Here is a 12,838-nt window from a genome sequence, read left to right as displayed (position 1 = left end):
TTTGGAGGCATCCAACATTTATCACTGATGCTTTTCTAGGTTCAGGAAGTCATCTGTGCTCTGACTATTTGCCAGCCCTGGACAGGATGGGCTCTAAGCTCTCATCCATATCTCAACTCAATCCAGTTATATTATGTCAAAGACCAGTGCTTTTCTGCCCTGGGCATGCAGACTGAGCAATTCAGTTCAACAAGCACTGACTGAGGTCCCACCATGTATCAGCCACAGCGTTTAGCAATGGAAATGACAATATGATTAGAAGAAGATACCTGCATTCAAGGAGTTTAAGTCTAGAAGATGACTTAAACAAGGGGTATTTTTTAATTAAAAAAATAATCCAGTACAACACTTGGCTTATGATCTCATTCTAAATACCAAATCAGAGAACATATATTATGGTTTAAACTGTTACTGAAGTTAGTGATGTTTTAAATCAAAGGAAATGTTTCCATTAAGCATGTCTGTCTACAGAATTACTTTTTAAAATGTATTATTTACATCCTCCCATACTGACATTCAAACACTTTAAAAATGCTGTCCTTCAAAAAGCCATTAATGATAAATTAAGAGTACAACAGATCATCTGAAAACTATATTTCAATTTCACCCTGTAATATCTAAATTCCAGTATATTCTTCTCATAAGTTCTGGCCAATTGTGGTTCTCTCAATAGCCAAAAACACTCAGCTCATTTTTTGCTTTCAGAATTTGCTGATAGAATTCCCATGGTTAGCATAACCTTCCCACTCCATCCACCTACTCATACCCTATTAATCCATCAACAGCCTTAGGTGACTCTTCCACTCCACGTCCTCTGGGTTTATTCATTCATTCATACACACAGTTTAAAAAATTCAGGCACCTATTACATGCCAGGCACTGGCAAATAAGAATGATCCTGCTCTCGGGAACATATGCTATACTGAGCTGGGACTGTAGAGTGAAAAAAGTTATAAAAAAGATGGGCACAGAGAAAAAATACAAAAATTAATCTGGTAAGTCTGGGAAGATGTACCAGATGAGATGCCACTTGAACTCATTTGAAAGGCTATGTAAAAATTAGGTAGATTGAGAAGGAAATTCCTGACAGAAAAACACAGGTGGAGTCACCAAGTTGTGAAGCAGTGGTGATACTCTGAGATCCTGTTCAGTAAGGCTATGGCAGGAAGGTGTGCATGGACCAGTGAAAAGGAGACAGTAGGCACAGCACAGATTATGAAATTTAATCTTTACACTGAAAGCATAGGGGTTTTATCGAAGGGACATGATTAAATGAATGTTAAAACGATTCCTCTGACAACAGTGTGAAAATGAAATTGGGGGGTGGGGTCTGATCAGTGGCAGGGAAATGAATTAAGAGGTTATTGCAGGCAACCCAGTGAGTAGTGATGACAGTCTACATTAAAGTAACAGCAATGCAATTGAAAAATAAAGGAGAAATTCAAAGGACTCTAAGAAGATTGAATTGGAAAGATTTGACAATGGATTGAATAAGGAGTTGCCCTGGAGATGCCATCCAGAAAGACAGGGATTATAAGAAAAGCACGGTGTTTAGGCAGAAGGTCAAGACATTATCCTGGATCACAATTGGTTTGAAGTTCCCAAGGACATTCAGGTAGAGATATTTAACAGATGGTTAGGTACATGGATCCAGAATTTGGTAGAAAATTCTAAGGTAGTAAGATATATTTGCAAATCATTAAAATATAAGTATGATTGAAGCCATGAGTGTATTTGAGACTGACCAGAAACTGCACATAAAATGGAAGTAAGAAGGTTGAGAGTAGGACCCATGGGAAGGGCAACATTGTATTACCAATAAAAGATTGATTAGGGACACATAGGAAAGAAGACGACAAATCAGAAGGAAATGGAGTTATAGAATGAAGGGCAAGAGAGAGCTTCAAAAAGTCCTCCAGCTTCTATTATAATCACCACTCATTTTGAACTATTTTGCATGGCTTATTTAGCATTTTTCCAAAGTACACATTGTATTTTTTAAAATTTGTACTTCTCACCAGGTAAATTATCTGCTACTTGGCCTGGGATTATAAATTGTTTGTTTTTTTCTTTTTCTGCATGTGGACCTCCAAGAACCTTAAACTATGCTGCCTTTATGGAAGACAGGGACTAGATAGAGAGCCACCTGACAGATTATCAATCATAGTTTTACTCAGTAGTAACTGTTACAGCTTAGGCCTTTGGAACTCCAAATACCATGCAATCCCTTTCAGTGCCTGTGTCTGGAACAAAACTCAGACAATAGTATCCTTTCAAACTAGTATTAAGTTTTTATTCCAGGTTGCTATAGATTAGGTGGTTAGATTTGGCCTAGGGCATGTAGACATCTTTATATTGAAATACCCAGCCTAATTCATAAAAGACTTTACTATATTTTATTTTTTTCCAAATTACGTTTTTATGACAATTGTCATGATGGTCATGAAGAATATCAAAGTAGAATCTCTTTACAATTTTTACTCTTACCAAAATTTTAATACCCCAAATAAATAAGCCAGCTCATTTCTATTTCCCTTTATTTCAGAAACCAAGACATAAAATACATCAAGTTTTTCTCCCGAAAAAAAAGGGCTAGGAAAGAAGACTTAAGCTCCAATATATTAGAAGACAGGATAGCTAACAAAGATAAATCTGCTAAGCTGTATGAAATATAAAAGTAAAAGCTATTTGGTTACTTTTATTTTCATCTCTTTCTACTAATACACTGTGTAATCTTTGTGACCTGGACAGAACTTCTAAATGTGGAGATATATATATATACATATATATCACACAAAAAAGACTAAATATTATGTAAATCACTAGCAAGGTATTACCTGTTATATATATATATATAACCTTATATTTAAAGAAACCTGATAAATTTATTTAAACATTCCCTAGATATTTCATATACCATCCGCCCAATTTTTCTAAAAGGTAAAACCCCATAAATTGAAAACAAAACAGCTAGCCTCTCAAATAAAGAGATTCTCATGGCATTTGTTAAGAGTTACGTTTAAACATCAAGAATGATAATGTGGCACATGATGCTTGTGCGCTGATTACTTACAACTTTAAAATAACCTGATATTCTTGAGAATATCAGTAATCTCTTTGAATACTGCTCAAATATTGATCATATTCGAGCACAGGGATGCAAGTGGGTACCTAATCAAATAGACTACACAAAGTGTAGGAAATACAGCCAGAAAGCCCCATCAATAACTCCTACTACCCTAGCTCCCATTTGTGAACATGCATGTGTCCATTAAAAGAAGGTAAACTGCGCAAGATAAATTCATATAACAGTGCAGATACTTTCATTGGTTTTCGATTCAATTATCTTCTCTATGTAAATATAATGGCATCTTCCAAACAATAATTACCTGTATAATGATAGGGAACACACACAAAAAAGACTAAATACTATGTAAATCACTAGCAAGGTATTACCTGTTATATTACATAAAGATAACTGTTTGGTTCATTATAATTCTTTAAAATAGCTAATATCTCATTAAGCACATTAATTACTTTCAATTTGTATGAAATTACTTTCTATAACATTACCTTATTTTACTATCTAAACTTGAGAAGAATTATTAAAATGTTGCATTCTAAAATCTATTTAAATGTCTTCTCTAAACTGCAGGCTGCTCCTTTGCAAGGCCCAAAGGAGAACATTCAGAGAGCCCTGCATGCAGTTGCAATTCATAGTCACTGTTACCTGAAAAATGTTTTGAAATTTTAATTCTATTTTGCCATAAAAGGTAGCATTCCACTGAGACTCCATAAAAGATAACACCTCCTTCTCAGCAAAAATTCTTCCATTTACCAATGATTTTCAAAATAATATGTCTGTAACTTGCTTGTATTATTTATTGGTAAGATATATTTTATGTTAATCGCTTGACTTTCTTAAATTTTAAATGAATAATGGGTCGGGGAAGCAAAACTTATAAAGAAGAAGACATTAAGATTTATTGTCCATATTGAAACACAAAATTGAGAAAAAGAGGTACTTTCCGTAATCATAGAGGAGATAGGCATAAAGAGATACTGTCCTGGGCAAACCAACAGATACAGCCACTTTCCTTTTAAACAACTCCATTTTTCTCTTTAAATAAACATTCACATATACAGGAAGTTTTCACAAGATAGCAACAGAGGTAGAAAATCTAAAGTCAATACAGTATATTCCCCTCTTGTCATTCACAGAAAACTGACCTAAATCAAAGTAAGTGGACACAAACTTGATGAAAGAGTGTGAGAATATGCACGCAGAAAACCCAAAGCATCCAGTGGAGAATCTTAAAAAAATCTGAAACACGTATAATCTGTTACATTACCCAACAATAAACTGACATGATAGAGAAGCTTGACAAGTATACGGCCCCTTATTCAGCCAATTCTGAAAATGAATAATTTATAAAATCCAGTGGCACAAAAATCATAGGTCTTTTTCTAGTAAAAGATGAGGAAATTACTCTAATTTCTCTTCACATTTTTGAATTAGGGTTGCCTTTTAGCTATTTCAGACGTTATCATTTTGCCCACATTGCTTTTTGTACTAAAGACATTTATGAGATATTTAATAAGAAAGAAAGAAGAATGTAAAGAAGGTAAATAGCACCTCAGACCAAGCCCTGGGCTAATTTCACCTTGAGCCTCCTTACCAAATTCTCCAACTGGTAGCTGCAGCCCTCGCCACACTGTACTGTTAGCATGATACAATGAATGGATTGTTCTCTAAGAACTCATCTCCATGGGACCCCTAGTAGCTGAGTAACCATAGGAGAAGATAATCTTGAGATTCTTCTACAGTTCTCCAGAGTAAAGATAATAATGGCACCTTTCTTTGGTACAGCAATTTCAAGTTTAAAGGTGCTTCCACTCTCCACTTCCTCCTAAGTTAGCAGGGCAGGCATTATCAATTCCATTTGACACATAAATAAACTGAGACTAGGATAGGTTACACCTATAGAAAGTGGTAGTGTTAAGACCAGCATTTAGTCCACTGCTCCATCCAGCTATTTGATGCTCACCTCCCCTTCTGACCATGGCAGTTTTAAAATGGTAGTAACTAAACCAACATCAGGCTCTCAGCAAAGGACTCTCTATTCTACCCCAATAGCCCAATGCCTGAAAAAATGATCTTACTGTTGAATTGACTACTGTACGACACTTTGTTCAAAATAGCCTACCCAACAAATAAAATTGAGAACAATAATGGGGAGAAGAGGTAACCTCACAGTGGAGGAGAATGGTGGGAAGATGCTAAGGTATTAACACCATGAGCAAAAGAGCCAACAGATCAGAAAAGCCCCATAGCATAAACGAGGGAGTTGTGGCCAGATCTAGAGACTGAAGAGAGGTGGACTTGGAAAAGGGTCGAAAACACCATTAGCCATAAGAAATTCTTCTCTTCCCCCTTTTAGGTTAATTCTCTGGACGCCAGAATCAAATGTCATAAGTAAAAGGTCAGGAAGGTATCTAGCTAGTGCTGGGAATTTCACTAATACTAGAAAACAAATAGAATACTGACAGGATGAACTTCTTATCAAGAGGTGAGCTCAGGGCAGAGTGAAATATGTAAAGTATCCAGCCACATGTCTGACACATGGAAGGCACACAATAAATTTTAGCCCCCTCACCAAAGAGAACAGAGAAACAGACCATAATACCACAGCTTCACATAGTTTTATTATCATTATTACATTTTTTTTTTTTTTTTGCTTGATGTACTTTTAAAAAGATTTACAAGAGAACTAGCAACTTGGAGTCAATGTACATAGGTTCTGGGTTCTATAACTCTAGCTGCCGTGTGCCCTAGGAAAATTTACTTCAGCTAGCAGGACCAGCTCTGAAATACCCAACTCATATCACAGAATAAAATGTAAAAAGTGTTTAAAAATATAAAATTGTCCACAAAGATATATGAAATGCAATATAATGGACTTTATAATCCATGATACATCAGCCCCATCCATCTGTATGTTCCAGGTGTGGGAGAATAATATTATTTCAAGAATTCCGATTTGGTATCTTTTCAGGAAGCTTACTGAACAGGTTTAAGATAAATCATTCTCCTCATTTAACAATTTGAGCAAATAACACTCCCAAGATGTTGTGTTTCTATTCACGTCAGCAATAGCACACAGAGCCCACACTGGTTTCCATATTCTATTTCAAATTTGGTAATCTCCTTATTTAAACGGTGGTGCCCCCTCACTTCTGGTTAAGAAAGAATACGTACAAGTTAAAAGAAAGTCAAGACATGTTAGCAAAAATGTGAACTAATAGTTATGTCTCTTTCCCTCCATTCTCTTTGATAGCTTCTCATGTCTTTCATTTTTTAAGGCTTCCCTATTCCGTATTTCCTCTGGAACATTTGGGAATTCAGTCCTGGGCACATGCATTTACTGAGATAAGTTTTTGTTGAAAGAAGAAAACTTCAATAGAGCTCAGGATTAACCTTCTCTAAATGTAACCCTATCCATAAATGTAGTGTAAAAGAGACTAGAGTCCAAGTAAAATGGTGAGTTTTTCCTTCTTTTCTATTTAACACAACATCTCAAAAATGGTAGACACCAGCTCATGTTTTAGCAGCATTTCCTCAATACTATTTGCCTTCTTTCTTTTCCTTCTTACCCATCCTTGCCTCAGCAACATGAGATAATATTTTCAGGTGTAAGATATGAAAATCTTTGCAAACCTAATGAAAACATGATACTTGCATCCATGGGGACTCTATCTGCACTCCTCCCCAAATGCCCCATCTACTTTTCCTTCTTTTCCCATTTGCTAATTGTGGTCTTTCATATTGACTCTTATGGATACAGTTGAGGCCACATTAGCATAATTGGTTAGAAAGAGAAAAAGGAGAAAGAAAAACTGAAGTTATAAGAGTTCTACTTCAACATTCTTTCTCCTTTCATGAAGGAAGTAGATACTATGGATGTGTGAAAAGTCAGTGCAAAGAACAGAGGGAGAATATGCTGGCTAACTGAACATAATAATAAAAAAAAAATAATTAAAAAAAGAAGAGAGAGCAGTCTAAAGCCAACACTTTTTATAAATCAATTTCACACCAAGAATTGCAGAATTTATAAGTAAAATAGTACCTCACAGAATCCCCATTTAATTGTCTTGCCCACATTTACACAATAAGTGTCAGAATTAGAACTAGAACCCCAAAGTTCTTGGATCCAAAGTTAATGGCCTTTCCACCATACAATGATGCTTTTTATTTTCTTCAAATTGGAGAAAATTCCCTTGTCCTCAATCCACAGGAAAACTCTATTAAGAGTGTGAGTGAAGCTCCAGGCCCTCCTATAATCAGCAGCTGATCTAAGTCAACCTAATCTTTTGCCAAACCACTTCTCTGAAACTGAGGAAAGAGCACAAACTAATTTAAGGAAAAGGTAGATGAAATGCAAGCTTTTTCTTGGTAGAAGGACAGTGCAGTGTGTGGGAAAATATTTGGACTTAGAATAAAAGGTCTGGGCTTGAATCCTGATAGGGCCATGTAATGTGAGTTAGCTTAGGGTATTACTGGAATTCTCTGAGTTTAGGATGAAGATTTGAGGATTATATGACCTGACTTACCCCCTGCACAGGCTGTTGTGAGAATCCAAATAGGCATGTATTAAAACTTGAGTGTAGTTCAACTATTTGGCATTTGATTCAATAACCACTTAGAATAATGGCCAGCATGAGGTAAATGCTCAATAAATGTTAGTAGTTTTATTAAATATTTCAATATGGTTCTCAATTCCCATCCTCAAACCCCTTTAACTCTCTGCCTCTATTTTTTCTCTTCTCTTACTATTCTGTGGCTCCTTTCTCTATGAAGCTTTTATATAAAAGGAATAAGATTTTAGATCTAATGAGATCTTCTCTGATTTAGGTCTCAGATAATGCAGTTTTCAACTCATGTAATATATTGGCTCATGGTGTCTGGTGACAGTTACTTGAAAGAGTATTCATTGAGGAAGTTAGGTTTCAAAAAGCCTCCAGAACACACACACACCAAAAATCCTACTAAGATTAAGAAAAGACCTCTGATTTGCAGATAATTAAATCAGTCATTAAGAATTATTTGCAGGGGTCAACTATTTCTAGTTATATGGCAATGGTATTTAAAATTAGTGCACTTTGCCAACAAAATGAATTATTTTTGTGATTACTTATAATTTTGCGTAAGATTTTTCTGAAATCTTGAGGTATAAGTTAGCTTGATTATTCTTTCCATTTACACATATTTAAAGATATTATCAAGACCAAATTCAAGTAGTAATTTATAATCAAGGCTGATGAAGCTACACAAATATACATTAATCTATATTTGTTTATCTTTCCCATATTCACGCATCAGTTTTTTATCTTCTATTAATGCCTTACACATTCGTACACATTGTGAAGGGACAGCACATACAGCAGGTAGCTCAAGGTGATGGTTCTGCAGTGATGACAAAAGTGAACTTTAACTCTAACTGCTGTGACCAGAACTTTAGCTCTGTGGGGCCTGTTGTGAAAGTAATTTCTCAGATATGTGATATGATGGACCAAGCATTACCATAAAAACTTATCTCTGATTTCACAAATACTTCAAAGCCCTGTGAAAAGCATCACGTTTTCCAATCTATTTTTATGCAAAGTTGAGAAAAGGCCACCACTTATGACTGTGTCCTTAAGTTCCCACATATATGTGTCATCTGAATAGCCTCTACAATCACCAGTTTTTAAGACACAAAGTGCCCTCTAGAAAAAAGTACAGCACTGTTCCTCTAATTGCAGACCATATGACACGCTTACACGGCAGCAAACCGGGATTCCAAAACACTCACCAATCTGCCACTGCACAAAAGGCCAAGACATTAACAGAGGAGGCTGATTGATAAAGTTAACGCAGAGGTCTGGGATGATAGAGGGCTGTTGTATAACAGCGTCACATCCTGCGATATTTTGTGAATCCTTGCAATAAAGGAACAGTATCCGCAAGCTCGTGCAAAGCAGTCACAGGAATAGCAGCGGGAAAGATGTTTTAGACATGAGCAGTTGGACGGTGTTCTTCATTTTTATCTGTCCATAGAAGCCCATACAGTCTTATCATGCTATCCTTAGGCAGTTAGCAGATTTGGAATTCTGTCCTAAAACTCACCCTCTCCCACTTAAAATCTCTCGCTCTCCACCGGCCTGAAACAGCAACGGAGGGGCGTGATGGCCGCTACTTGCACTGTGCCTTCCCCTGCCTAGTCGGACCCTGTCAAGGGGCAGCCATGGGTTCCACTGGCTGCTGGAGGCCTCCATCCACCTGCTGTCTGCAGTGAGCACCAGAAGGAACGGGAGCAACCTGTAAATCCTGACCAGCACAAAAGGTGTCCAGGACAGGGGGCAGGGACTGCAACCAGTGGGGACAGACGGACTGACAACCAGACACACAGACAGCAGCACCATCAGACACAATCCATTACTTCCAGTGTCAGAAGAGGGGAAGCCTGCAGCACCAGGGATGTGACTGTTGCACTAGGGACAGGCAGCAGATTAACGAGGGTTCTGCCTCCCTCAAGCCGGCAGGCTTCAAGTATTTGTTTTTTGGATGAGAAGGAGCAGGGAATCCAGAAACCTGCTGCTTATAGAATGAGGCCAGCGCTGGCCTTCCAAGTTAATGGACTCTTCCTGAGTCTACAACCAAAGGGCAAGAATGACCGGATTTCTACTCTTTTGCTGTGACCCAGCACCCATAGCGCTTGCTCAACATCCCCCTCTCCCATCTGGGTGGCAGTTACACTGGTGGGGACCCATCAGTGTGTGAATGCTGCCTCCCTCCCTTCCTCTCCTTCCAAGCACTGCTGCACTGAGAGGAAGCAGAAGAAAGCTCCAGTGGCAGCATCTTCTCTTCAAGAGGCAATCCTTCAGGGTGGTGGGGGAGGCCCTGGTGGGTGTGTTCTGTGCCTTTGTGTCACCCCTGTTCCCTCCCTGCCCCTACTTTGCTCTCAGCTAACTCCAGATGCAACAGGTTCCCTTTGGCTCTTCCTGCCGATCCTCTGCCCTCACGTACACCTTCTGGGCTAAACGGGAGACACCAAGGAATTAGTCCCAATCAGGGTCTCCAAATTCCTTCACCCTCAAGTTGAAAACTTTCCTGAATACGAGAAGACCTCCCAGGGGAAGGCAGGGTGGAAGTCCCCTGTGGCTCCACTCTGTGGGTGATGCTAAGGATCAAGGAAAACCCAGTCTGGATGCCAGCACCTTGTAAGCAGTCTTGTCTGAGAATATGATAAGCAGCAGCCCAGGCTGTCACACACCCCTGCACCACCAGCAAACGAGCCCCATCCCCTTCCCAGACACAGGAAAATGGGGCACTAGACAGAGAGCCCTTGAAGGGCTGACGGGCTTTAGAGAAAAGGGGATGTGTGCAAATATGTGATCCCCTGCCGTACTGCTTCCACCAGGAACTGAGCAGGCCCCAGAGGTCTCTTGGAAACCAGTAAAGAGGAACCTCTAGTTTATTCGGGCCAGAGTCCCCATCAGGTTCTCCCATTATTAAAAACTTTGCATTGCCGATGGCATTGTATATGGGTAAGAGAATGTGTCTTCACACAGGTATTCTGTGTAGAAGACTGTGACTAAAAGCTTAAAGAGAAGCTGGGTAGGCAGGTTACCAAAGATGGCAACTGCCCAAAAAAAGACCCAACCTTGATCTGGAGATGAATGAATACCAAAATGAACACTAAAATAAGCATTTTTTCTTACATAAATACTGGCACCCTTCACTGGGGTAACCCCAACCTCCTAAACAACTCCAAGATGAGAAGAGGAGCTGTTCTCAGCACCTCTTCATCCCACCTCCCCCTTCTTCCACTCATCCCCTGCCCCTTAACCTGTTCCCAGCCCAGAGCCCTTCCACCTGGGTGGCATCAGCTCTCCTCAGGTCCTGCATACCCCACCCTCAGGTGGTCCCTGTCCACCCAATCTTCCTCTGCAGCCCATCCTCTCCTGGCTCCTGGGATCCCCGCTCGGTGGCATCCCCTCCTTCCTGCTGTCCCCCTAATCTCTTCCCCGCTCAAGCCCCGCGCCCCTGGCCCCAAGGCGGGCGCCTCCGCCCCCCCCCCAGCACCCTCGCCCGCCCCTCCCCCACACTCAGCCGAGAGGCTTGGGTGAGTGAGTGGTGAATGGACCGATGGAGGCACGGAGGCACGGATGGCGCGGCTGGGGGTGGCTTACTTGAGCATGGCTTCTTCTTTTTCCTCCTCTTCCTTCTGCCGGTCCATCACTGCCATGATAATGTTCCTCTCCTCCTCGGTCAGGTGGCTCAGGTCGGGCAGCTCTTGCATGGGGGGAGGCACCGTGGGTGGGCGAGGACCGCGGGGCCCCACGGCCGAGGACATTTTCGTGGCCTGCCCGCCCCCTCTTCTGGCTCCCTGGCTCTCACCTTTCGGATTCACGCCCAGCAGCTGCGCCCCTGCTTCCCCTCACAGAGGAGCCCTCCTGGCGGCGGCAGGAGGAGGAGGAGCAGCGGCGGCGGCAGCAGCAGAGCCGGGGAGAGAGCGAACCCAGTCGTTCATGGTTGTTTGCATCCACCCAGTCCCGGATGCTGCCTTTGTTTTGGTCGCCCTAGCTAGGCTCGGGGCCGCCCGGCCGCCTCCCGCAGCCCAGCCTCGGCCGGCGGGGGCGGGCAGGCGGAGGCGCGGCGGGCGCGGCGAGGGGGCGAGGGCTCGCGCCAGGCTCGGCCGATCCGGGCGTCGCGCGCTGGGCGCGCGGGGCGGGGGCGGGGCTGGGGCCGGGGCCGGGCCGGGGCCGCCGCCGCCGCCGCCGCCGCCGCTGCCGCTGTTGCCGCCGCCGCCGCCGCTGAGGCTGCTGGCAGGCTTGGCTGCCTCCAGTTTGGGGCTGCGGGAGGGAGAGGGAGAGTTTTGGGTGTCAGTTAGGCGGAGTCTCGGAGGCTTCGCTCCCGGGTGATGCTGCTGCTCTCGCAGACATAGCTGCCAGCCACTCAGTCCCGGAGCCGCTCCGCCCACGGGCACCCACCCGCCCACTCCCCAGGTCGGAGCCGCGCGTGCCCCAGCCTCTCCCCCCACGCTCGCCAACGTGCACGCCACATTGCTCTATCCCCAGGTACCCCTCACCCGTGAGTCATCCTCCCTTTCCTGGTCTCTCGTCTGTGTCATCCTCCCAGCCCTGTTTTTCCTTGGATTGCATTAATCATCATCATCCTCGCTACCATCTTCATCCTGGAGCGTTAATATTATTTGAGCACCCACGATGTTCTGAACAGCAGGATGGAACACCCTCTGGACGCATTTTTTTTTTCCTGCTACAATATATTTCACGTGTACTAGTCAAGTGTTCATAGCAACAACAATGTGATTTTTTTTTTTTTTTTTTTTTTTTTAGATAATTTTAATACACACACACCCCTCCGACAGCTTGGATTTTCTGGGTCCATTGTATGCAGTGCCTTTCTTGACCTATCCTCAGTAAGACTATTCTGCGATTTATCCTAATTCCCCCTTAAGATGCCCCACAACCCAGCAACTATTTAATTTGTCATTTTGGGCTCTGGGTAACCCCATCGCGTCGCATAACCGCACTCCTCTGGTGCTTGCAAATGGATTATCTACTTGAATTCCTCTAATGATGCTCACTATCATCATGTACTCACTTCTTAGCCACTGTAGGTACTTCTCAAGAAACACTGATCCCAGATAAGAAAAACACCCAACCATTTCCTATCGTAAGAAGCTTTTGCTCAATGCCTGGCCCAATAATAGGCATTAAGGATGAGTTTCTTTTGCTGATAAAGGCAAAAATAAACAGTCCCTTCAAAACACGT

At 41.9% G+C, this 12,838-nt stretch overlaps 1 protein-coding gene across 3 annotated transcripts in view; it reads right to left on the bottom strand.

Annotated features, from left to right (window-relative positions):
• RIMS1 (regulating synaptic membrane exocytosis 1) overlaps positions 1 to 11,672 on the bottom strand; it is a 492,165-nt gene extending 480,493 nt beyond the window's left edge. For all 3 annotated transcript variants that reach the window (XM_045867077.3, XM_064597759.1, XM_064597760.1), the window contains exon 1: positions 11,233 to 11,672. In XM_045867077.3, coding sequence (XP_045723033.2) covers positions 11,233 to 11,396 — 164 coding nt within the window. In that variant the 5' untranslated portion in view covers positions 11,397 to 11,672. The remainder of the gene's footprint in view (positions 1 to 11,232) is intronic.
• Between the last annotated feature and the right edge of the window lie 1,166 nt (positions 11,673 to 12,838).

The sequence above is a fragment of the Mirounga angustirostris genome, unplaced genomic scaffold, assembly GCF_029215605.1.
Source record: "Mirounga angustirostris isolate CCGP_5_RB_7025 unplaced genomic scaffold, mMirAng1.0.hap1 SCAF_8, whole genome shotgun sequence".
Lineage (NCBI taxonomy): Eukaryota > Metazoa > Chordata > Mammalia > Carnivora > Phocidae > Mirounga > Mirounga angustirostris.
The sequence above is the reverse complement of the archived record's forward strand: the minus strand, read 5'-3'. Positions and strand labels throughout refer to the sequence as shown.